Source organism: Cavia porcellus, unplaced genomic scaffold, assembly GCF_034190915.1.
Source record: "Cavia porcellus strain 051 isolate PalLab524CR breed Dunkin Hartley unplaced genomic scaffold, mCavPor4.1 scaffold_19, whole genome shotgun sequence".
Taxonomy (NCBI): domain Eukaryota; kingdom Metazoa; phylum Chordata; class Mammalia; order Rodentia; family Caviidae; genus Cavia; species Cavia porcellus.
The window spans coordinates 67,168,289-67,192,172 of record NW_026947502.1 but is presented as its reverse complement, the minus strand read 5'-3'; the positions used below and the strand labels follow the sequence as shown (position 1 = coordinate 67,192,172).

The following is a 23,884-nucleotide window of genomic DNA, read 5'->3' as shown; positions in this document are numbered from 1 at the left end:
GTGCACCGGACTTTGAGGAGACTGGCATGCAAGATGGGAGAGGAAAGTACAGAAGTGGTGCCCACAAGTCTAGCTGGGGTTTCCGGAAATGGGGTGCCCTTCACCAGTGGTGCTGTGGACAGGGGGGGGTCACGGAAGGATGGGGCGCTCAGCAGGGGATGCAGGTGTGGGGTGTTCCCTGGCATGTGGACAGATCCACGTGCAGGTAAAGACAGCAACTGCTCAGGCAGGAGAGAAGGCAGGAGTACTGAGGAACAATCTTGGACAGTGTGTTTTTGTATAAACGGCCTCTATTCTCCCTCCATCCATCTTACTCTGGGCAGACAGTGAGCTAAATAAGCACTCTCAGAGGAGAGATTTTCAAACTTTCCACTGCAGCCCAATGGGGGGCATAAAAGCTGTGGAGGAGGTCATGACTGCCACTGAAAAGAGAGAGAGGATGGAAAACATCATAGTGTGCATCATATTTCAGGGAAAAAAATTAGGTACCGGGGAGTGAACCCAGGGCCTTCAAATGAGCTACACCCCTAGGCTTTTTTATTTATTTAGAGACAGGGTCTTACTCAATTGCTAGGTTTCCCAGCAATTAGTGGTCCTAATGTGTGATCATTTTGCCTTAGCCTTGAACTGGGCTGGGATTACATGTGTGGTGTCACCATGACCAGCTTCACAAGGAAATTTTTTAAAAATCAGAAGTAACTAAAAATATTCAAATAAAATTTCAAGGGTGTGTGTGTGTGCATGTGTGTGTGTGTGTTGCACTGAATCAAGCTGTGAATATTGGCTTTCTACTTTAGGGAACTCTAACTCAACTGAGGCCTTAGGTTATAACTCTGAGTATAGATGTGTGTCCCCGATCTTCTGATCATTTCTTCTGTGGGCTCATTCTGGTGGAGCACCACTCTCAACTCATGTGAAAAGCTGTTCTGTGGGTGACATGTTGATTAGCATGCCCCGGGTCACACAGCAGCATCTGCAAGTGGGTTTGGGGCCAGCTGTGTGTGTCACAAGAGCCACCCTCTGGCCTTGGTACTCTGCTTCCAGAAGGAAACTTCTCCAAATGCAACAAGCTCCAGGATGTGAGGGACAACTCACATTCTGAGGTTCCAGGGACGTAGACCTCTGCTCTGATAGTGCCCTTGAGAAAGGCTGGCATCATCCACTCTTCTAACTGGGTCATTTTTCTACTGACTGCCTGCAGACAATCCTGTTACTAAGCCTTTGATACAATTGATGATGAGATCAGAAGAGTGATGAGGAAGCTCAAGGGAGTTTTCTTTCCTCAGAGCTCCTTGGAAAATTTAGGGCCTCAGAGCAGGTAGGGAAGGAAGGAATAATCTAGATTGTCCACTGCACTGTCCTGCATCACTAGGTGCTAAGACGTAACCTCCAGTAAATGCCTGGCCTTTGCTAGGGACCATTTCCTGCCACTTGAGTAAATTCACTACACAGAGAAGAACCACCGCAGGGTCAGAAAATCAGTCTCCAAGTGCACTTCTGGATGCTTGTAACCCACCACGTATCTCTCTGGATATGAGGGAGGAAGGAGAGGGTCACCGAGAGGGACCAAGGAATGAGAGAATGAGTCTCAGGTGGCTTTAGTAAGGGGTGACTTGTGCAGTTTCCTGGATGTTGGTGTGGAGCACTTCTGTCTTGCTAGGGTACAACTCTGCTACTTCCTGTGGTTGTGATTATTAATATTGTAGAGAAACATGTTAAGAAAACTTTTTTCCCAAAAAATGAATTTTCAGGACAAATTCCTATCAAATCTTAAATAGCTTCCACTGTAGTTGCAAAGAGCATTTTAAATAGATACAATCTTACATTACAGTAATCACTCATAACTTATTCAGAAACTAAAGCAATCAAGGTTGCTTTCTTTTACAGTAAGCAGAAACTGACTTCAGGTCAGTTTAATAACAAGAACTCAACCTTTCCCCAGGTTTGGGGGTAGTGGATGCTGCGGGGTGCTCTGAGGTCAGGCCTGTCACATGGGCCCGGCGCTGCTCAGCTGCAGGCCTGTTCAATCATGCTGCTCCTGCATGGAACCGTAGGAGAACCACGTGGGTCCAGGCTGGGGTAGGGGTAGGGGTAATTACTATCCAAAGAAAGTATTTAAAGATAATTATACACCTCCCACTCTTCAAAATATAGCTTTGCTTGACAACTGGTTTCCTGGCAACACTTCCTACCATATAATAAATGTAATGGTTTATTAGAATGTGTAAATTTATTTGTGTGTTTACATGTGCATGGAGGATATAGACATTAAATGATAAAATAGGGAGGAGAAATTTGCCTTCCAGCCATGTTCCCTTTGCATTAACTGGAAGTTGCTTCCTGTAGACACAGAACCTTCTGTGTGCAGACACAGGACTGGAGGATGGATGTGAATGCGTTGGTCTCCTAAGACACCTGTCACTGATCTTCTCACTTCTCTGCTCACCTCACCTTCTCCCAGCACAGGCCTTGCTCCTGCCCTTCCAGCTACACAGATGCCTCCCCCAGGCTCAGCGCCTCCAACCACCCCCTAAGGCTTGGCTTGAGGCCAGCTTCTTTATGATGGCTTTCCCAGCTGGGACATCTCTGTAGCGCATCTATTTTGCTTTTTTTTTTTTATTATACAGTTAAGGAATGTCTATGAAATACATACCATGGACTAGGTATTAGGTATTCAATAGTGATACAGTAGACACAGTCCTTGTCTACATGAAACCCACACAGGGCACAGAGCAGAAGTGAGGAGTCACAACAGCATAGGCCACTTCTGTGCATCTCTGCAAGTGTGTCTCTGGGGCACGGCAAGCACATTTCAGCCAGTCCTGGGGGAGTCAGGGAGCTTCCCAGATGAGATGCAATTTCCCACTACTTTATTTTTACAGTTCCTGCCTCTCTGATGATATCAGAAAATGCGTGAGGGGAAAGGGCAGTGTCTTACATTTTGTTACAGATTTGTACCACTTAGTACAGTCCCCTTACACAACAGGACCTGCCTGACAGCTCACATGAGCTGCAGAGACAAACTATACACATCTACCAACTTCTTAGAAAGACAAGACTTAAAATCCTCAGAACTCTTGTAATCCCTGGCAGCCCACCCTGGCAGGGTGGAGCAGGGGTTTGCCTGGCAGGGAATTACTGACAGGTCTGATATAGAAATTATGCACATGCTAGGCTCTCTAGTGGCTGGACTAATTTTCTATTTTTTCTTTAACAGAATGAAGAACAAATAACAGAAAAAAATCACTAAATTTAACTGTTTTGTCAATAAGTACCTGGAAATGGACGATTAGAGACTGGGGCAAATTTGAGTTTGTGCCTTGCTGCTGGGGGCATGGCAGAACTACAGGGAATGTCAGAGGCACATTTTGTTGAGGCTGGGCTGCACGGCCCTCCAATTTTCAAACACCACGAATTTCATTTCAGAACTCTGCACAGCTGAGGTCCAGAAACTCCAACAGTCTACCAATTAGTCTCATCGGGCTGCAAAAGACTGAGCGATTTGTTCCACATTTGTATCCCATTCTGAGCAGTGAGCCTTGAAGAGTGTGAATTTCCTGTTTTACTTCATTCATTTAAGTGGAAACCTGGATTACCAAGGAAATACCCTATTATGGCCTTAATATTACAAGTCTATTAGCCTGCCAACATTTCCCTAAAATCACTGTTCTAGTAATCCTTTTAAATACCCACTGAGGTGTATCACTTATCAGTCTTGCCCATGGAACAGGGCAGTCTGAAGCCCAGATTTCAGTATTTGTCACCGTCAAATCATTTCATGTGGGAACACAATTTGATACACTTGGATAATTTTTGGTGACCGCTTCAATCAGTTGCTAGCTTTGATATCCCATACCCAGACATCATTAGTGGACCATGGAATCTAGGTTAGCTGGATGCTATCTGATACCTGCTCAGAACTTCTAGTGTCCCACTGTCTGGGCTAGAGCCAGTAGCAACATGTGGTTGCTGTGTACTTGAAATGGGACAAGTATAACGTGTACCCTGGATTTCAAAGGCTTAGTGAGGGGGATGTAAAATTATATGTATTACATGTTAAAAGAATGATTTAGATATACTGGTTTACATAAAAAGTATTAAAAGAGGTTCTGTTTCTTTGTACTGTTTGACATGGGTACCTCAAAAATTTTAAAGGCACATATGCAGCTGGTTTTGCACTTTTTTTTTTGGTACCAGGTATTGAACTCACCACCTTGTACTTGCCAGGCAAGTGCTTGGGCCACTGAGCTAAGCCCCTGGCCCTGCTTTTGCACTTCTGTTCAACATTATTTCTCTAGTGCAATCCATTCTGTGTTCACAATATGGTGAGTGACACAGGGTTTAGGATGTCTGGGCAGAACCTGATCACACGATGGCAGAGAGATCAGCAGCAGACACCCCTCTTTAAATTCTGATGTGGTCATAGGTGAGTCATGTGCTCCTCACAGGAGGATGGGCTTAAGGTAGATACCAATCTACCAGTAGTTAATTTCTGCTCTCTGCCTCTGTTACGGCTGATACATTGTGTCAACTTAAGAAGTTTAGAAGTTTAACTAAGAGACTCAGTAGGGAGTCAGGATCCTTACTTGGTAAATATTCATCATCCTGTGCAAGTGGAGGGGCACAGAGATTTTGTGAGTGCTACATCTGCCCTGGGGGTGGCCTGTATACAATATAAAGAAGGAAAAGAGGCTTGCTCTCCCCACCCTCCCCTTTTGCTGTGGCTGCTTTTGCTGGCTGCTGCCTTGAAGTTTTGCCCCTGTGCCATGCTACCCTGCCTTGGAGCCAACTGATTATGGACTTAAACCTCCACAAACTGTGAGTGGAATAAAACTTTCCTTCCTTAATTTTGGTATTGTTGGGCATTTTATCCCAGCAATGAGAGAAAAGTAACCAAGACAGCCTCTCTCTCACATGATGAGTTGTGGTTGCATAGTGAGAAACCCTTCCCAGAGAAAAGGAATCAGGGCAGTGGCTAGCTGCTGTCTTTCTTTTTCAAAAGCACAAGTTATTTCACAGATCACTGGATTAAAAACAAAAGTGTGCCCAGAATGTCTTGAGTATTCTCTAACTCAAGAGCTTGCACCAAAGAATATGAATTTCTCTTCCCTCCTCCAAATCACATTCATTCATTCATTCATTTATTCATGAGTCACTTGCTTACACATAATGAAAAAGAAATTTTTGAAATATTTTCAACTATAGTTTGATATTCTTTTATTATGTAGACACTTTGGAACTGCTGAAAGCCTAATGTATGTTCCCAGATTTGGCTGTAAAACTAGATATCTTATCTGAATATATGTATGTGTGTGAGAGAGAGAGAAAGAGAGAGAGAGAAAGAGAGAGAGAGAGAAAGAGAGATCCATGTACTATTTTTATGTTTTTACAGTTCTCTATCATGTAAAGACCCAAGTCTCAAAGGTCTGACTTTAGATATTTATATAAAGGAGATCTTGGTTTGAGAGAAAAGAAAGAGAAAGAGAAAGAGAGAAAGGAGAGGAGGCCTGAATTTTCCAGTCCAAGTGTAAGATGAAATAAAGAAGGTGTCAGGATTAGTGCAGAGCGTGAAACACTCAGACACCAGAGCTCTCATTTAACTCTAAGTCCCAGAGCACCAAGCTCCAGGAGATTAGAGGGACGTATTTTAGGAACACCTAAAGGCCCAGGGACATGGGGCAAGTGGGTGGGCTCTGCAGACCCTGAGAAAATTCCAACCTTAGGCTGAAAGCCTTATTTGGCTGGTGCAGACAGGGTGCTAGGCACAGGGAGGTGGAGGAGCTGCTGTGCTCTCTTGGTTCCCCTTAGCTTGTTTCTGGAAAGCAGGAGACCTGGACATGTCCACACACCCAGATAAATTATGCAGGTACTTAAAGTCAGTGGACAACAGAGGTTGGGGTCAGAGAATAGAGGTGGAAATTTCAAGACTGGAGGAAATGGGAATAGAGTGTGGTCTCCTGGGGTGAATCCCACGTCAGATGGACTTGCTCTGTAGGTACCAGTTCCAAGCACCCAGACTAGCTCTGTAAGCGGAGTAGGCAGAGCCAAGTGGACACAAGAGGATTCCATGACCAGTCCTCACCAGCCATTTCTGGGATCTTGTTCCCCTTCACACCCACACATCCAGATCCACTCCAGAGAAGAGTTAGGGGAAAGGAAATCTGAATAACTATACACATGGCCTCAAGGAACTATTTATAATAAATCACTGGGCTACAGCATCTACACAATTTAGTATCACTTATACTCCTGTGACAGTGTTGGTGAGGCTACAGAAATAAGATCAGGTTATGAAAAATAAACAACTAATATTTTTGGCACATGTAAGATTTGTGGGAGTCAATTTGTATTCCTGTTCCCCCTAGCCATCTATGCATCCATTTAACACACATGCAGGGACAGCCAACAGCTGGACAGGCACTGACATAGATCAGAAGTAACAGCTCTGAGGCATGCAGACAGATCCTTGCAGAGGGAAGGGTCTCTGGCCCAATAGAGGGTAACACTGCTAGTTTTGTGATGGAGCATTGGCACAGCTCCATGGAGTGGATGAAGGTGAGTCAGTGTCCCTGGGGAGAAGAGAGGGCACCAGAGGAACAGTAACATTGGAGGTTCTTGGCAAAAGTCTGATGAAGACATGGATGGAAATTTATGTGGGGGAAAAGATTCATGCAAAGGTTGCAATGTGTAAGAGGAACTTCTGGGTAACCGTGAAAAGTTGCATATATTGGGAACAAAGGTTCTTTGCAGGGGTTCAGGTGACAAAGCCAGAAGGGAGCTCATGGTGGAAGACCATGGTCCTCTTGGAGGCTGTGATGCTATCTCAGAACATCAACAAAGAGTAAGAACCCTACATGTCTTCTGTTATCCTCAGAGTTCTTATCTCACTATGTTCTACAGACATGAAGTGGATCAAGGTAGGAGCAAGTGCCCACATGTTTATTTTAACTGGACTTCATCTTGTAAGAGAGAGACACACATTTGGTCCCAACCTCCCAGCACTGTCAAAACACAGTCAGATCAAAGGAATTTTAAAAACTCAGTATTTGCCTCATCTGATGCAGATGCATCTTATTAACAGTGATACAAAAGAAAGCACTTATTCCCTTAGAAAAACACCCTTTATTCTATCCCCCCTGGTGGGGGTCATGCTGGGTCATCCAAAATGGTAGCTGAGGACTGAGCTGGTGGGCAGAAGGAAAGAAAAGCAGTCGTTTCTCACTTACCTGAACTTTGATTTGGAGATTCGGTGGCTGAAAAATAAAAAGGAAACATTACCAGTGGATACATACTTTTTTCCATGAAAAGGACATTCAAGAATCCCAGAGGAGTTTGATGTTCCCCATGTCCCCTCCAGTAATGGATATGCTTTGGAAGGATCTGAAAGGTGAATTAGAAAGTTGGAGAGAAAGAACACTGCTGTATTGAATGTAGAGACTGAAGCCTGGCCCAGCAGGCATCTAGGAATCTAGTCTCTTCCAAGTATAGATGATCCCTGCTGGAAATGGAGAGCACCGCATTCTCAGGTGATCAGGGTCAGCCCAGCAAGCTCTGTGAGGAAGTAATGTAGGAAGAGGGACATCTTGAGACAAGCCATAGAGGTGACAGCGCTTCGAAGGTCATTGGGGGAGGGCGCTCTACTGGAAAGTGGAAACTTCAGGAAGACCCTGAGACTACCTAGGTTCTGTGGAGTCTAGGGGAAACTGGGAGGAGGCAGGGAAGAGAGACCAGGTGAGAACACAGAACAGTAGAGGGAGGGCAGGGAAGAATAAGCACTTGAGACAAGAATCTGAAGGCATGTGTCAGACTGGAAGAGTGCCCCAAGTTGAGATAGCAGGTCTTAGAGCGACAGGGCTCAAAGGGATGAGCAGAAAGACAGAATGTAAGTGACAGATGAAGAGACAGCAGGAAGAGGCCAGAAGAGATGGGCAGAATGCAGGGGAGGAGAGTTTGGGAGGTGAGTGCTGTAAGCCTGTGTCACCCCAGCCCAGCCCAAAAATGAGTGGCCTTGCATAGCAAGAAAATGCCAACCCCTCTCGTTATTTTTATTAAAAAAAAATTAAACCAGAAGATGTGACAGGTGGCTAAGCCATTGTGCATGAGATAATTATCTCTGGGGCACTGAGAATGAGATCCAAGTGCCTTTACTGCTATGAACCACTAGCTAATAAACTTTTCCCGCCCTGACGGCTGCTGGCTACAGTGGAAGGGTTTAATCACATGTTAACGAGTGAGGGAGGGGCCGGGAGCCAAGGGCAGCACTTTTGTTTAGAGCCACAGTTTAATGGGGGAAACAAATGTTCTCCAGCTGCTAATTGCATGATGGGAACCCAGGGTGCTCTCTTCTCCAGCGTAGCTATGCAGAGCTGGGGACCTTCAGCATCTTCCGCAGGTTTGTTTCTGGGCAGCAGCCTCGCCTTGCAGTTAAGCCAAAGTAGGTGGCTGTGGCCTCCAGCCGTAAGACTTGGTCTCCAAGCCTGGCCCCAGGCTTTCTTTGAGGAAAGTCTCGCTGTCTTCTCTGGCACGTGCTCACGGCAGGCTAAGTGCCCCTGTAAGTCTGCTTCACACTCAGTCCAAGTAACCACAAGGCAAAGTGGGTTAGTAGAAACTCTCAGGTCAGCGGAGTGCTCCTGTCTCCCAGAGAAGCAACTCTAGGACATGGGCTGGGGATGATCAGGGCTGGGCTGACTGAAGTAAGGTGCCAAGTCACACGCAGCGACTGACAATGGGTTCCTTACTGGCATCCTTGTCTGTCCTAAGCAGCAGGAAGTAGATAAAAACTTTTTTCTGAGCTCTGATGCACAGGCCGGGACTGTATTTGAAGACTTCTTTTCTAGTTCTTCACAGGGAATTGTGAGCATAATTTTTGGTTCTATGGGTTCTAAACATTCATCTCTGTTTTAGACAGGCATATTTTATAAGCAATCAGCAGAAACACCGGTGCCCATTTTGCCTCTTGCGGAGGCGAAGGGAATGCTAGGCTGTGGGAGCTGGGCTTAGAACTCTGAAATCCTGGTGCCTCGATGCCCTGTACTCCCTGGAAACAGGTGCAGCTAACCGAGGACACTGTCTCACGCGAACAGAGGAACCCTGCCGACGGCCAAGGTCACAGTGCTGGACAGCTGCTTCCACCACAAGGATCCAGGAGCCAGGGACACCTTGCAAACCGGGCTGTTCAGCCTGTCGAGAATGCTGCCTCGTACTGAGTTTTAAAACCTCCAGACCACCAGGAGTCCTCAGAGAAGCAGAGGCCTTCAGGGGCTCCAACCCCCAATGGGACATGTGCAATTTGCTCCAAAAACTTCTCAGTTTCCGCCTCATTATTCTTGGGAGGTGCATTTCTCAGCTCAGCTTGTAAATGGACTCATGAAGAAGAGCAAGGACGGGGAGAAAGTCAGTAACTAACAGGAGACCCTCACAGTCCTCCATGGAGATAGAAGTGCAGTCCACTTGCCCCCAAGACACCTGCTCTGCCTGAGCCAGGACAAATCTGCAAAACCAAGATTCTCTTCTTGTTTTGAGGTTTGAAATTAGAGACAAACCTAATGCTCTTTTTATTTTTGCTTACCCAATTTGCATTGTGTCAGTATTTGACAAATATTTGAACTTCTTAGGAGCTACTTATATTTTCAGCTTCTCTCCTTCAAAAAATGAGCACCACATGTTTACAACCTGCTGTGTGAAATAGTATGTCCTTAGATTGTCCCCAGTCTGCCTTTAACATAAGTCAGTGGCATGCATGCAGTCATCACCTCCGTGGCAGCCCTTGACTCAGCCACCCCCAGCTTCATCAATGCCACAGCTATTACTGGAAGGGCACAGAGCACTGCTTCAGCTGCTGCGCGCTTAGCTGGGCTGATCTACGTCTCTCCCGAGCTTCCTGCCTGTTGTCTGCTGCTTCACAGAACGCACCCTTGTTCCCACCGTGTCCTCTCAGGCTCTCAGTCTTTTTCAAGGCTCCCAAGCTAATACTTCTTGACTTCTAGTGCCCAGGCTGACGCAGGTCTCATCCATGTGGCCCTCACTATACGATGGACTCCTGTATAGCTCTGGGTGGGCCTGGGTGGCCAAAACCACGTGTGGTTTAGCCAGTTGTCTGTTCTCAGTGCTTGGGGCCCCAGTGTCTGCCCAACAGACTCATGGGATTGCTCTGGGAGGCGAACTCCACACTCACAATGTCACTCTGCACCGCAGCTTCAGTATTTCCCAGTGATTTCTTAATGACTCCTTGGCGACGCACAGGTTTGAACCTTCCGCTTCTGTGACACCTGGTGTATTTGGTGCTGTCTTCATTAGTGCTTGCTTCTGACTCCACACTCTACAGATCTGTAGCTCTGAAGACTAGAAGGGACTCTTGGGGCCACGGGGGCCTCCAGTGTGTAATTCTCAGCCCTAGAGTGCTTCATTCATGTGACAGCTTACATGATGCAATTATGGAGGCCCAATATGTTGGAGACGGAAGTGGGCTCCTTCTGGAGCAGTCCCTTGGGTGTTCCGCTCCTGGGCTCCCACTGAAGCCAAAGGTGGGCAAGACTTTCTGCTTCCAGAGGGAGGCGCTAAGCGCAGAGGTGCTTTGTTTAAGTCACAGGGTTGGTGGCTGATGGGGACTGGACCCCAGGACACTAGTGCCAAGTCTCTTCCATCTCTCAGTGATAGTGGCATCTCTTCCTTCCTGTGCATGCTCAGTCTCCCCCTGTCTCTGATGTCAGCCAGCACTCATTTCATCTCCGGCTTCTTCTTTCTTTCTGGCTTCTTCCTGGCCTTGAAGATTGCCTCATTGGTAAACAAGCTAGCCTTTCACTGGCCCTTGCTGTCCTGTCTTCCCGGGCCTCACTTCTTCAGTGAGGGCCCTGTGCTGGGACCCTGCCCCCAGGCAGTGCACCCTCACATCCTATACGGCAGAGCTCCAGACGCACAGGCAATCAACCTGCTCTTTCCCTCTCCTCATCCCAATCCTAGCCTGAGGACCGTCGCCCTGCACTGGGCAGCCAGGATGCCCCCTCCCTCACGTGCCTCATTCTTGCCTGCCATCTTCCCAGCATCAAAGTCAGGTTCTAAGAGCACAGAAGTAGCTTCGTGTGGCAGTGCACACTTGTAGTCCCAGCTATTCAGGAGGCTGAGGTTGGAGGATTGTGAATTCCAGGCAAGCCTGGGCAACTTAGCAAGACTCTCGCTCAAAAAACAGAAAGGGCTGCGGATATAGCTCAGTGTGAAGGCCTTGGGTGTCCAGGACCATGGGGGTAGGGGGAACCCATGAAGAATACAAAACTAACAAATCAACCTCCCCACCCAGCTTCAGAGTCTTAAAACTCTTCAATGACTTTCATACTCATATGACAAAGATGCAACTCATCAAGAGGCCTGCTGGGCTCTGTCCTGTCCCCTGCATCACACCCCATCCTGCTCCTCACACATACCCTGGCCATCTCCAAGGGTCTGGGAGCATGCTGGTGCCTCCTACTGGAACATTCTTCCTTACTCTTCACCTCAGTAACATATGCTCACCCTCCCCCTAACTTGCCAGTCGAAATCGGGGCCAGCTGTGACTAACCCACATGCATTTATATCTGCCTCTAAACGTCTCTCAATTAACAGTCTCCCATTTGTTTAGTGTTTCTTTGATACTGCGTGGCCAGCTCTCACAGGGTGAGTTACTTTGTCCTGTGGCTCTGGGTTACTGTCACCCTGAAGCAGGCTAGGCATGGCTATCACAGGAAGCTTCCTTCCGGCTCCCAGGTCATAGGGCCCAACCTGACACGGCACCATCTATTCCACTGATTTCCTCCTCTTCTGTGTGTGTTTCCCAAGCTTTGGCCATAGTTTCCTCTATGCACATGCCTTGCTGTACAATCTCATTGACAGTTTCCCCGAAGACAGCACCATGGGTGTCTCCCTGCCCCTGCGACCCCCAGATGCTAGGGGTCTGGATGCATCCCGCAGGGGGCTCTGTTTAGACCTCAGCCTTCTGATCACTTTCTGTTTTCAAACTTTGATGGCTCTTTCCTCTTCACCATGTCCTGGGCCTGCTTCCCCCTCCCCAACAAAGTGTCGCACTGCCATTCTTGTCTCTGTCCCTGGGTTGCCCAGGAGCTACCACTAAGCTGCCCTTCTTCCTACCTCCCTTAAGTCCTTGTCCTTCACTGCATTACATAAAAACTTACTTTGCAGCATCAGAAAATGCTGATCTATTTCTCTCTGTCTCAACCTCCCACTGTTCCTCCCACAAGGGACACTGGCAGAGTCTTCTCCCACCATTGTCTGGGGTCGGGGGAGGAGCCAAGGAGATAGGGAAGGACCATACTTTATAAAGTATACTTTATTCTAGTGCTGTGATTGAGTCTTTCATATGAGCAGAGTAGATTTGCCAGCACGGATATGCAGAGGAATGACTTCAACCATTTTAGCAGTGCTCTGAGAGCCTGCACACACATCCTCAAGGAAGTGACAGAACAGAGGTTGCCAGCTCCCCTCCTCGGGGGATAATGATGCTTTCTTTCCAACAGAGATTCACACGCTCTTGAAATGTACTGTCAAACGACTTCTCCATGCCAGCTCCCTGTTCCTCCAGGTCTGCAGCTTGGGTCGTACCCAAAAACCAGGTTTTCAGGGTCTTCTTGCCAACTGTGCTCATGTTGCCCAGAGAGCAGAAAGGCCTAGAACTGGTGAACTTGAAGCCTTCCTTTGTGCCCTTCCCCGGTGTTGCTCTCTGGGGTGTACTTCCAGAAACTCAAATGCTTGTTTTGTATGATTTCACAAGAAGAGAGGAGGGAAAAGGCTTGGACTGCTGCTTAAAAATGTAATTAGCATCATATTTTAACAACATTGCGACAATAATTGCTTCCCGACACTACTGAGAAATCTGCAGTACAGACTCCCTGGTGTCTGCGTCAGAGTGAGTGATACCCAAGTCCTGAGTGCCCTAAAAATGGGCCATGAGCTGGGCTGCTCTCCAGCCTGCTTCCTCTTCCCCTCTTTTGGCTCATAGGCCAAGGCTGCATTGCTATGCTTAGGGTTACCTGCAGCTCTCTCACAAAACCCTGAGGCCGGGCTTTTTGGAGGAGGGACCTCTGTAGCCTAGGTTAAGCAGAAATGAAATCTGACTTATTCAAGGAAGCTTCTCAGGCATGTTTCCCTCCATGAGCAGCACAGTGAGAGCTGCACAGAAAGACCCACAAGTTCACCACCCAGCAGCACAGTTCTTACCTGATGCGTAACGCAGGACACATTTACCACAATGGAAAGAAGGGCCCAAGGGCCCACTGGACCCAGTGAAGCTAACCTAGCATTTCTTGAGAAAGAGAGTGGAAGGGTACAGGAAGGAACAGACTTCAGATGCCCTCCCAACATACTCTGCATTTCTCTGCTGTAATAAAAAGAACCTGAGGTTCTACTCCCTGCAAAGTACTTGAACTAAACCCTCGCTTTGATTTTAAAACTCACCCCATGTCCACAACCACACTCCTCCCATGCCCTTCTTCCCTGTTGTACAGGTGACACTTGACCTGTCTCCCTGTTGCTCTTAGCTCTAATCTCTGTATCTCCAGTGATGAACCAACTCACTCTAACTCAGCAGACTGCTCCCTGCCCACACCCCAGGAAAAGCCCAGTGCCTGAATCCAGCTTCCTTGCTATACCCTGGGAATAGCCTGGTGCTGGGATTTGTCATGCCTACTCACGCCAGCCTCGCCCCACAGTTCTCTCCCTCGATGTCACCTCCAGCCACGTTTTCAGTGTTGACGGACTCGGTCTCGCTGGTGGGCATGCTCACTGCAAGAAGCACAGGGGTGAGGGCAAGGTGTTGAGGGGTCAGAGAAGGGGAGCAGGAGAGCATTAGTGTGCAACACACATGGTCCTGGAGCTGAGATCTGGTTGGGAGGAAAAAGGCTGAGACACTGCTGGCACCCCTGCGGGGCCAGGCCCTCGCACTGTCCTGGCCAAGCTTGACGGTTTCCTACCTGCTGCTTGTCTAGGGGAAGCTTAACCACCCAGGGCAGTATTAACTAGTAGAAATGTGGGAGAGAATCTGGTGATAAGATCATTTGACCTTTAAGGACACCTCTGCAAAAGCTGACCACTGAATTCCTTTCTCTACTGTCAACCCTGCAGCCTCAGAAGAGCTATGGGAGCTCTCCATTGCATCCAATGTTCACCATAGAAAGAGAAGCTTTCATGCAAAGACTTTATCTCCCTCATTTCTTCCCACATGCCAAATCTAACAGGCTCCTTCCCAGGATTAGGGTTCAGGGATTAGTTTGTTTGCAGAAAGGGCTGCCTGCGTGCACTACCAGGTGGATTTGAAGATTTCCACTTTTGCTGCAGTGCATCCTGAGTTCTAAGTCAGTAATGCGTGGGACTGTCTCTGAAATGGGAAGCTTGAATAGAATAGACATTACCAGAACCACATGTCGAGACCCACTCTAACAGTGGAGACATAAGGACTGGAGATACCTCAGTGTAGGAAGCACAAAATACAATTTAAAATGTGCCCTGAGAAGAACCTGCCAGGATTCCTCCTCCTCTAGCGATCTTGACATTCAGGTTACAGGGGACATCTAAATCCATTAGGCAACTTGTCCAGTCAACATTCCGCCTCTCGAGGTGGCTAGGAGCTAGATTTCTACAACTGAGTGAGTCTTCTAACTAGAACCCAGCATGGTGGTTAAGAAGAAGCTACTTGTTGTTATTTATTCTTCTCAAAGAATCCTTTGTCACCTTTTGTCATCCTTTTAATGCATCCTTGGTTTTCCAGTGCTTGATCTTTACAGTGGCCTAGTTCAGCTCTTCTTCCGGAGTTGAATACCTCATCTAGTGGGAAAATCACCAGCCCTCGGGAGCCACACAGTCTGCAATGAGTGAAGGTGTGGCATTTGGTGCAAGTCTCCGTGGTGCTGCCACAGCTCAAGAGAAGACTCTTACTGGTTTTGTGATGCTGATGGACATGGGCTTTTGGATGAAGACAAGCCAGTTGGTGAGAAGACACTTGTTTCAAGAATATGGAATGCACAAATAAGAAGCCTAGGATTTACCACATATTTATCACCTGGCAGTGAACACTTTAGCTGAGACTGCTTTTTAATGAAGCTGAGTAAAAATGAATCCCATCTCACAGATGCTTAGGATGGATGGGGCTTTATAAATTATTCCCTCACTTTACAGGAGAGGAAAGTGATGCTGAGAACAGGGCTGGGATGATCAAGGTCATGTGGTATAAGTGGACAGGACTGGGGCCAGGGCACAGGAGTTGTGCCCCTTGCTCCATGCTCATTTATCCTAGGATAAGACAGCATCCCTAAAACCAAATCTGACTCAGGAAGCATGGCTGGAGGGTAGCAAACAGCCCAGCAGTGGGGGCGTGTTTTATAGCGTTCACACTTTATGGCACTTTGTAGCCCAAGGTCTGAGTGAGCTGGTGGGACCAGACCTTCAAGATGGTTTGAGCACTGGGAGTGGGAAGACCGACTTCAGAGCTCTCCAGGTCTTTTTTCTACCCAGGAAGGAAGAAGTCACACAACTGATGAGTCTTCAGCCTCTCAATCCATCCCTAAGTGTCTCTGAACTCACATCACCATCTGAGGGCTGGGTGCCTGTAGAAAGCTAGCTGACCTTTTGACAACTCCAGCAGAGACTCTTTGTGCTAGTGGAGCGGTGGGACACTGGTGCTGTTAGGCTTGGAAAGACAACAAAATTAAGAGTGGGTACATCTAGGTTTAGGAGTAACCATACCATCTTCTAAATCAAGGCACTGCCCGTATGAGTAACAAGTTTGCTTTTACAATGACCTTGATGTTGGCTAGCACTACCCAAAGGAAAGGCTCCATGGGACAATAGCTGCTACTGACTGTCATATATTCTGACTTTAGACACAGAAGGAGATGATGAAGCAGTGGCTTTGCGAAGGACAGGTTACCATGCCCTCACAAAACACACCAGTACACACAAATACACATATGTACACGTGCACACACACACACAAAGACACAACTACCACATCACAAGCTGCCAAGAGGAACACCTTGCTGTCCAGACCAGTAAGTATCAGCACACACAGTAACACACACAGAGCACAAGGACATTACCATGGGTTTCTGTGGAGTGACTAAACCAAGCAAACTTTCCTTTCTTCTGATCCAGCAAGCTCACCGGAGCGCCTCCTTTCACAGACAAGATGATCAGTGTCAAGAACCAGGAACAAGACATCAATAGAGAACAGGAAGTCAGCCACGGGCAAAAGAAAGAAACAAGGAACTCAGCTTTCACATGAAACATTCATTTTCATCTCAAAAGTTAACAAAAGAAAATCAAAAAGCAATAAACCAAACGTATGAGAAAACGTAAGGAAACAGAACCAAAACCTCAAATCACGTGAGTTAACAACACAAAACAAATAGTAAAACAAATGATCCTGGCCAGCGGAGGCTTTGGTCCACACTGGTACATCTAACCAGTGACCATGAGGAAAGGACTTCCTGGGAGGGGCTGTCATTCATCCCTGCTGCCTCCTGAGGGAGGTTCCAGCGGGGTAGCTTCAGAAATCCACCTGTGGCATTGGCATCTGTCCGCAACCCTACCCACCAGCCAGGTGATGTGTCCTCTCCTTTACCCGGGGTCATGTTGCAAAACTACACCATGGAGGATGCCAGGGCTCCCTCACCATTTACAACTGGACGGTGTCACTTGTAAATGGCAAAAGTAATCCACTGGTCGAGCGTTCCTCCATCCAGCTCTGCCATTCAATTTCATTTGGTAAAGACCCATCAGATGCCTCAGCTCTGATCCCACCCAAAGCGCAATGTAGCCAGTTTGCTTTTTCTTTTTGCAGATGTTTATTATCCTTTGAGCCATGTGTACTCAATTTATAAACTTTTGGAATGCATAGTTTGCGTCACACTTTTTTCTTTTTACAGAGATAAACTGTTAGTACCTACTTTTAATTAATGTAAGTATCCAGGGCAGAGGTTAAGTTGCCTGTCACTGGGTACTCTTTTGAGGAAGCTAATGAATATGAGAAAAGAATTCAGCATGCTGCTGTTGGGTTTGGGCTGTACTGGGAACACAGGAGAGTGTAAAGGCACTGTTCTCAAGAGGAGATGGGATTCTGTGTTGTGAGTGGGCCTGGAGCTCTGGATGCCCAAAGCCTCAGCTAACTCCTCAGTGTGATGTTCTCACATCCTGTCACTCCATCTGATAAGACCAGCACTAATGGCCCCTCTTCGAGAGCGCAGTGGAGGGTGCTAGAGGAAATGGGTGATGCTGTGGCATGACCACACTCATGACAAGGAGCAGCACTGCATGCAGGTGGGAAATCAGCTACCAATCTCGTCCTGTTGGGGGACAGGCAAGTGGCCCCACTAGTTCCAGGAAAGGGTATGAAGGGGAGGTCAAATGTGTATCAGGGCTTTCTTTCTCCTGGAACTCAGGTTATGGCCAACCAACTTGCTGGAAAGCACTCAGTGGGAATTCTAAAGAGTGGCACATATTTAGAAGGGGCCAGACTTATTTTTGATCTACATAAAGCGCCATGTCTTGAACACATTCATTTTTAAAACACAGAGTGTGGAATAAATAGCAACTTCACAATCAGTATAGTAGCACTGAAAAAATTCTTAAAAATCCTACTTGAAAGTTGTTCTGAGAGTTGGAACCTGAGTGGCTCAGCTAAAGTTTCCACTCTTAGAGAGAGGCATGCTCCAATTTTTTATTTTAAAGAAAAAAAATAAAAATAATGATTCAATTGGAACAAGATAATAGGAGATTAACAAGATAATAGGAGATAACAGGAGATTAACAATGCTCAATATATTGCATATTGTACTCTTCAAAGTAGGGGCTCAGATTACAAGATATAGGCATTAAAAACTGATCAAACAATATAAGCCCCAACTGTTTATGTCTCAATTTAGACTGATGACAGCCCTGAAGTGAGCATCTCAAATGAAGCACATTCTACCTGGACATGTGAAAGAGTACAGGTTAGGCAGCCAGGGCCCAGGCATTTGTCCATGTGGTTTGTGGGAGGGACGGTGCTGTGACCAACAGACCAGAGACCACTATGCAGAAGCACAGTCCAGTGTGGCTGTAACATCAAGTGTCTCATGTTGCTCAATTTCAAAAACAACTGGATGAGAACTTGTAAACAATGGGAAGAATTTGAATAAAATACACAATCACTGAATACATCACTGAGTTTGACTAGGGTAGTCTTTCATGTGGCAAAGTGGCAGTCACTTGTGTGCCAAGTGATTGAGGAACCTCTCACTCATCTCTCTATGGACTGCAGTGGCCTCCAAACATGGGCACTCTGGGTCAAGCCACCCATCTAAAGGTTCCTGCCTGGAATGAACATGGCTCATCTGGAAAGAGCAACGTGGTCACAATGTGTCTTCTTGCCTGCTTTTTGCACTTGGAGGAATAAAGTGGGTGAAGTCTGCACTCCCATTATGAGAAATTGAACAGTGTCACAGCTGATTCTTTAAGGTAAACTTCCAGCAAATGGCATTCTCAGATCGTTGAAGTCTAGATTCCTAATGCTGGGGACTGATTCTATGGATGTGATGAAAGCAGGCGCTTAAACTGCTGAGCTGAATCCCCAGTCCGAGATGAAAAGTTTGATCCTCCCTTTGGGTGCTTAAATGATGAACAGGTTGAAAACTAAGGCAGAAAGATGGCAAAGGACCTAGGGAACTGGGTACAGTTTCCCTGCAGCTGAGCCACTGCAATGTCCTTGGAGGTGCAGCTCGACAGCTCGTCCCAGACATTGGGAGAGCACCCCCACCAAACACCATGTGAATGTCGGTAGGGGAAATCTGAGGAGGGAAGCTGGAGAAGGAGCCTTTTTTCTGATTCCCTCATTTCACTATAACCTGTTACTAGGAACCAAATGCAGATCTCTGGGCTGCCCTATCACCTGGTTTCTGATGAGGAGACTGCAAAAACCTGAGAGGGAAGGAGGGAGGAAGGGAGAGAGACAGACAGACAGACAGACACATACGCACAAGACACAGAGAGACAGAGAGATGAACAGAGAGGGGACAGGGAGAGAAAGAGCTTTAAAAGAATCATTAAGAGCTGCCACAGCAAGTCATGAAGAGCATCAGATATGCTCCTTCAGCACCATCACCAGTGACCACAGTGAGTTGTACAGATGCCACTTCTCTCTGCCTCTCCCTCCTCCTCTCCTTTCCTTAACAGATGGGTCTTGCCTTGTTCAGGCTGGCGCTGAATTCCTGGGCTCAGGTGAGCCTCCTGCTTCAGCCTCCCAAGTAGCTGAAAGTCACCCAGTTAGATTTCATCTTGTTAAACAGCAGTTCATTCGCATGATTGAATTCATGACATCAGCTCCCCAGGACACAACTCTTGGTGGTCACTCTAGCTTGAACGGTGCTTGGTAGGACTATTTCGCTGTCTCCAAAGAGGTGTACAGATATTATCTCTCCCCCTAACTTGCTTGGAGAACAGGTATGTGGATACTGGAAGATTGTAATAGATCATTTTCTCTATGAGCCTAAAAGCTACACACACTGTCCAGGGAAAGGAGCCTTAACTAAGCCATTGTCAGTACTCACAGTTTCTGGCACATTTGGGGTTTAAACCCGCTGTGGGTTTATTCACTGAAATATGAGAATCCACTAGGAAGCACCATGTGTACCCAGAACTATGGGGCACAGCCCAGCTGCCCAGCCTTTCTGTAGCTATGGGCAACAGAGAAAACGGGGGTTCACAGTGCATGATCCTCATTTTTATCCTACATGAATCCTCTCTCTATAAAACTAATCACTCTCTCTGGAAAGTGCCTAATAACTCTTAAAATTGATCTTAAAACCCATATGCTCATACCTCACACTTCCTTAAAAAGAAATTAGATTGCTGGGGATATAGCTCAGTGGCACAGCACCTATCTGGCAAGTGTGAGGTTCTCAGTTTGATTCCCCGTACAAAAAAATTAGACTTTATTTGGCCACCATGATGCCAACATGACATAAGTGTCCAAACATGGCTAAAATCATCAAGCATGAATAAAACAAACCAACAAACAAACAAACAAACAAACAGAAAAAGCCTCCAGAGCTTGGGTTTAGATAAAGAAGAAAAAAAGCACTAAGGTTGTTCAGCAATAAATTCACAGAGGAAACACAAAAGTCATGTCAGGTTCTTCTTTTGTTTCTCTCCGCCTTCCTGTCTCCAGGGTGAGGAGGAGGTGTGCGGAGAACCTGTAAGGCACAGACAGCCTTCAGGCCTGCCCTGTCTCAGGACATCCTACGCATCATGACTGACTGAGAGACATCACAACAAGCTCTGTATGAGGGAATTAGGAATGAATTTTGGGAGAGATGAAGAAATCTGCTTCATTCTGAAAGCTCTGTCACTCAAAACAGCCTCGACTTTGTCCCAGGGATGGGGTTTTGTGAGGTCCTCATAGGATGCTCACTGGCCCAAACTCACTTTTCTTTTTGGTACCGGTGAGCGAATCCATGACCTCGCGCTTGCCAGGTGGTGCTCTGGCCTCTTGCTCTGCAGTGTGCCTCGCAGCCTGCTCCCCACGGTCAGAAAATTTACCTGTTACTGTGAACATTTTACCTTCTCCGTTTGGGCGAGGGGTTGCAGGGTCCCTGGCAGGAGACAGGTGTTGGAAGCAAAAGTCCAGAAGGTACTTCTCAGCCACCCAGAGCTTTCCCGGTGTGGCAGGGTCCTGTAAAGAGCCTGAGGCCTGCTGGACTCGGCTGTCCCGCCTGTGTGCATTCCAGATGGAACGTGTCTTTGTCAATCACTTTGTCATATACTTTGCATCTGAATGGTGTAACTAGTATGTATCTTCTTATTCTAGCCAGGCTTATGGCTGCAGGGCAAGAGAATTTCTCATTTCCTGCCTCACTGACCCTTACCTGGAACTCAAATCCCCTTATCATCCGGTTTTCTATTTGTGATGGGTTGAATTATGTGTCCGCCTGCTCACAGGCTGATTTCTGAATCCCCTCACCTTAAATGTGCTGTGTTTGAAGACAGGTCTTTAAGAGGTGATTAAAAATAAGGTCATGAGAGTGGGCCTTAACCTGAAGACTGATATCCCTAGAAGAAGAAATTCTGGCACAAAGACCCACAGAGAGAAGACCATGTGAAGACAAAGGGAGAAGAAAGCTATCCATATGCCACAGAGAGAGGTCCAGATCTGATCCTTTCCTTAGGGCGGTTACAAGACATCAACCTGGCCGGCACCTGGATCTCAGACTTCCAGCCTCTAGAACTGTGAAGACATCAACTGCTGCTGTCTGGGACATTTTGTTATACAGCAAGAGCTGACTGAGACACACTGTATCCACCCTTACTGCCAGCAGAACTTCTCCAACCAAGTCCAGCTGCCCTCTGCATTGTCTCTTGAATGTGCCAACATTATGCCAACTCTTGTGGTATTATATACCATGCCTTATCCCTGGAATGCCTGCCCACCTCACCTCATGAACTGCAGGGTGATCTGTTTGTTTTTTTTTTTTTTTTATCAGTACCGGGGCTCGAACTCAAGACTTCCTGCTTGCAAGGCAGGTACTTATTCCGCTGAGCGAAATCCCTAGCCCCTGCCACCTGTTTTTGTAAATAAAATTCTACTGGATCACATCTTGTTTCTCTGGCTTGTGTTATTTCTGGCTGTTTCCATGTTACAGCTTAAAAGTCTCTGGAGATACCCTATAGGATCTGCAAGACCTGAAATATTTACTACCTGGCCTTCATAGAAGGAGTCTGCCAATCTCTGTGCCATTCACATTTTATCCGCTCCTGAAGGTCCAGTTCTAGTCTGTGGTGGCAGTCAGGAGTCCCCTGCCCGCTGAGTCCTTTCTCCCAATGTCCTAGAACTCTTGGATCTGTGTGAGTTTTAAATAAAGACCTGGATGTTTCCTCCCACCCTCTGTCAGCCCAGTGACTCTGGGTAAATTATTTGCCAAGTTTCCTCATTTTTAAAAAGGAGACTGTGACAGTATTTATTCTAAGAGCTCTTGCTAAGACTAAAATGAAATACTATTTGTAAAAGGAAGCTGTAAAGTGCAAATAAACATTTCTTAATATTGCTAGCTATATTTCAATGGTTTTTCTTAAAATTTGTTATCACTTCACAAGTATTAGATTTGTTTCCATGACTAAATACAATTTTCTCAAGGCCAGAGACTTCAGGTTAGAGTCCCCTGGAGTCCTTTTCTGGTCCTATGGAGTTATACTGACAACATTTTATATCTTCATAGGGTTTTAAGGGTACTCCTAGATGTCCATCACCCCTCTCAGTCCTTGTCCATCATGTCCTGCCCCCAGGAGGCTGACCTTTGTACCCAGGGTCAAGGAGCTGTCCTGCTGGGCTCCTGCTGGGCTAGGGAAGCACTGGCCAGTGGGTGAGTTCACCCCCTGGCTTTTGCACACGGGGCTGTCCAAGATGTCTTGCTCACTGTCTGATCACATGGGCCTCTCTCCATAGCTTAGCTCTTGGACTCTGGCAATGGTTACCTCTTTGTAACTTCTCACCAGTAGTGACAATAGTTCTTGACAGCACCCCTGGAGTGCTGTGTTGTCTCTTGCTGACTTCTTCAAACCCCCTTGGTATCTTTACAAACTCTCCTTAAACTGCCCAGTTTGAAAGAACTTTGCTCTCTTTGGGGGCCTGAGGGTTGGGCCCTGTGGGAGCAGGCAAGACAGACCCCATTCCTCTCACTGACCAGCAAGCTGCAGTTAGTGAGCTCACACATGGTAGGGAATGACTGGCCTTGGTTCAGAGCCCCTTAGCCTCATCAGGCAACCTCTGGAACAGCTTTGCTCAAGTCTGGCTGCAGTGTGAGAGACTGGTGAGAACTGGTGACTCAGGAACAGCAGTGCTGCATGGGCGGTATGGAGCTGAACACCCTGGTTCTGGTTACTATAGAGACTCTTGGGAGGAACTATGGCACATCTCATCTTGCTTTCTTTCCTCGAGAACAAACGCCTCAGAAAGTTCTTCTTCACTGTCTTTCTACAGTTTATCAGACTGAGCGCACAGCCACAGGTTATCTTGCATTTATAAGTGATGAAACTCTTCACAGGCCTTGGCCCCACTCAGACTCAGGAATCTCCCTCACACTGCGAGGCAAGGAGACACCAAGGGCAATCACCAAATAACTCCCAGGCTGCTGACAATTTTGGGTCTCATTTCTTTATCTCCTACTAAATGAATTGCGCTTCATGATGAACTGAAGAGAAAGAAAGAGAGAGGGTAAAAAAGGAGGAAAAGTAGGTTGTAGATGAACAGAGGAAAGAAATAGAGAGAAAGCGAAGAGAGAAAGCAAAAGGTACCCAGGTCAAGGCAGCCTGCCTGGATGGAAGACTACAGAGAAACGTGTCACCTGCTTCCAGAACCTTCTCCACCACTTCCTTCCACCCCAGGCTCAGCTTGGCTTCTTCCACACAAGCAATTAAAATGGCGTTGATTTTAAGCCATCAGAAAGTAAATATAAAACGGGATTAAATATTAAGAAGCCAAACAAGTGGCCTTATTAAAAAAGGCACAATATAAGCACGACATGCCAGCATTATAATTATTATTACTGCTATAAACTGGGAGGAGGTAGAAAGCCACCCTTGACCTGTGGCTATAATCCAAAGAAGAAAACTAGGGTTGTTGTCATCTCAGCAGGTCAAAAACATCCACTGCTTTCAAGCAGAAAGTTTCCCTCCACCGTCACGGTACCATGGAGCTGGGCCACCTCCATGTGACTGCAGGCTCAAGGGAGCTGAGCAGAGGCATGAAGGGCACGGAGGGGAAACGTGCAGCACTCCCAGGTTCACGGGGGAAACAGGATGCCAGTCACATGGAGGCAGACACCCCTAAGGGGACACACAGGCCATCCATCCACTGGAGAGTGCCAGGGGTATGCTG

General features: G+C 46.9%; 1 protein-coding gene across 1 annotated transcript in view; it reads right to left on the bottom strand.

The window, feature by feature from the left end:
* Cacna1c (calcium voltage-gated channel subunit alpha1 C) overlaps nt 1–23,884 on the bottom strand; it is a gene marked incomplete at its 5' end in the record, with an annotated part of 685,364 nt that overhangs the window by 130,965 nt on the left and 530,515 nt on the right. Inside the window, 2 exon segments of the mRNA NM_001172923.1 lie at nt 7,227–7,253; nt 13,677–13,767. Of these exon segments, the coding sequence (NP_001166394.1) occupies nt 7,227–7,253; nt 13,677–13,767 (118 nt within the window).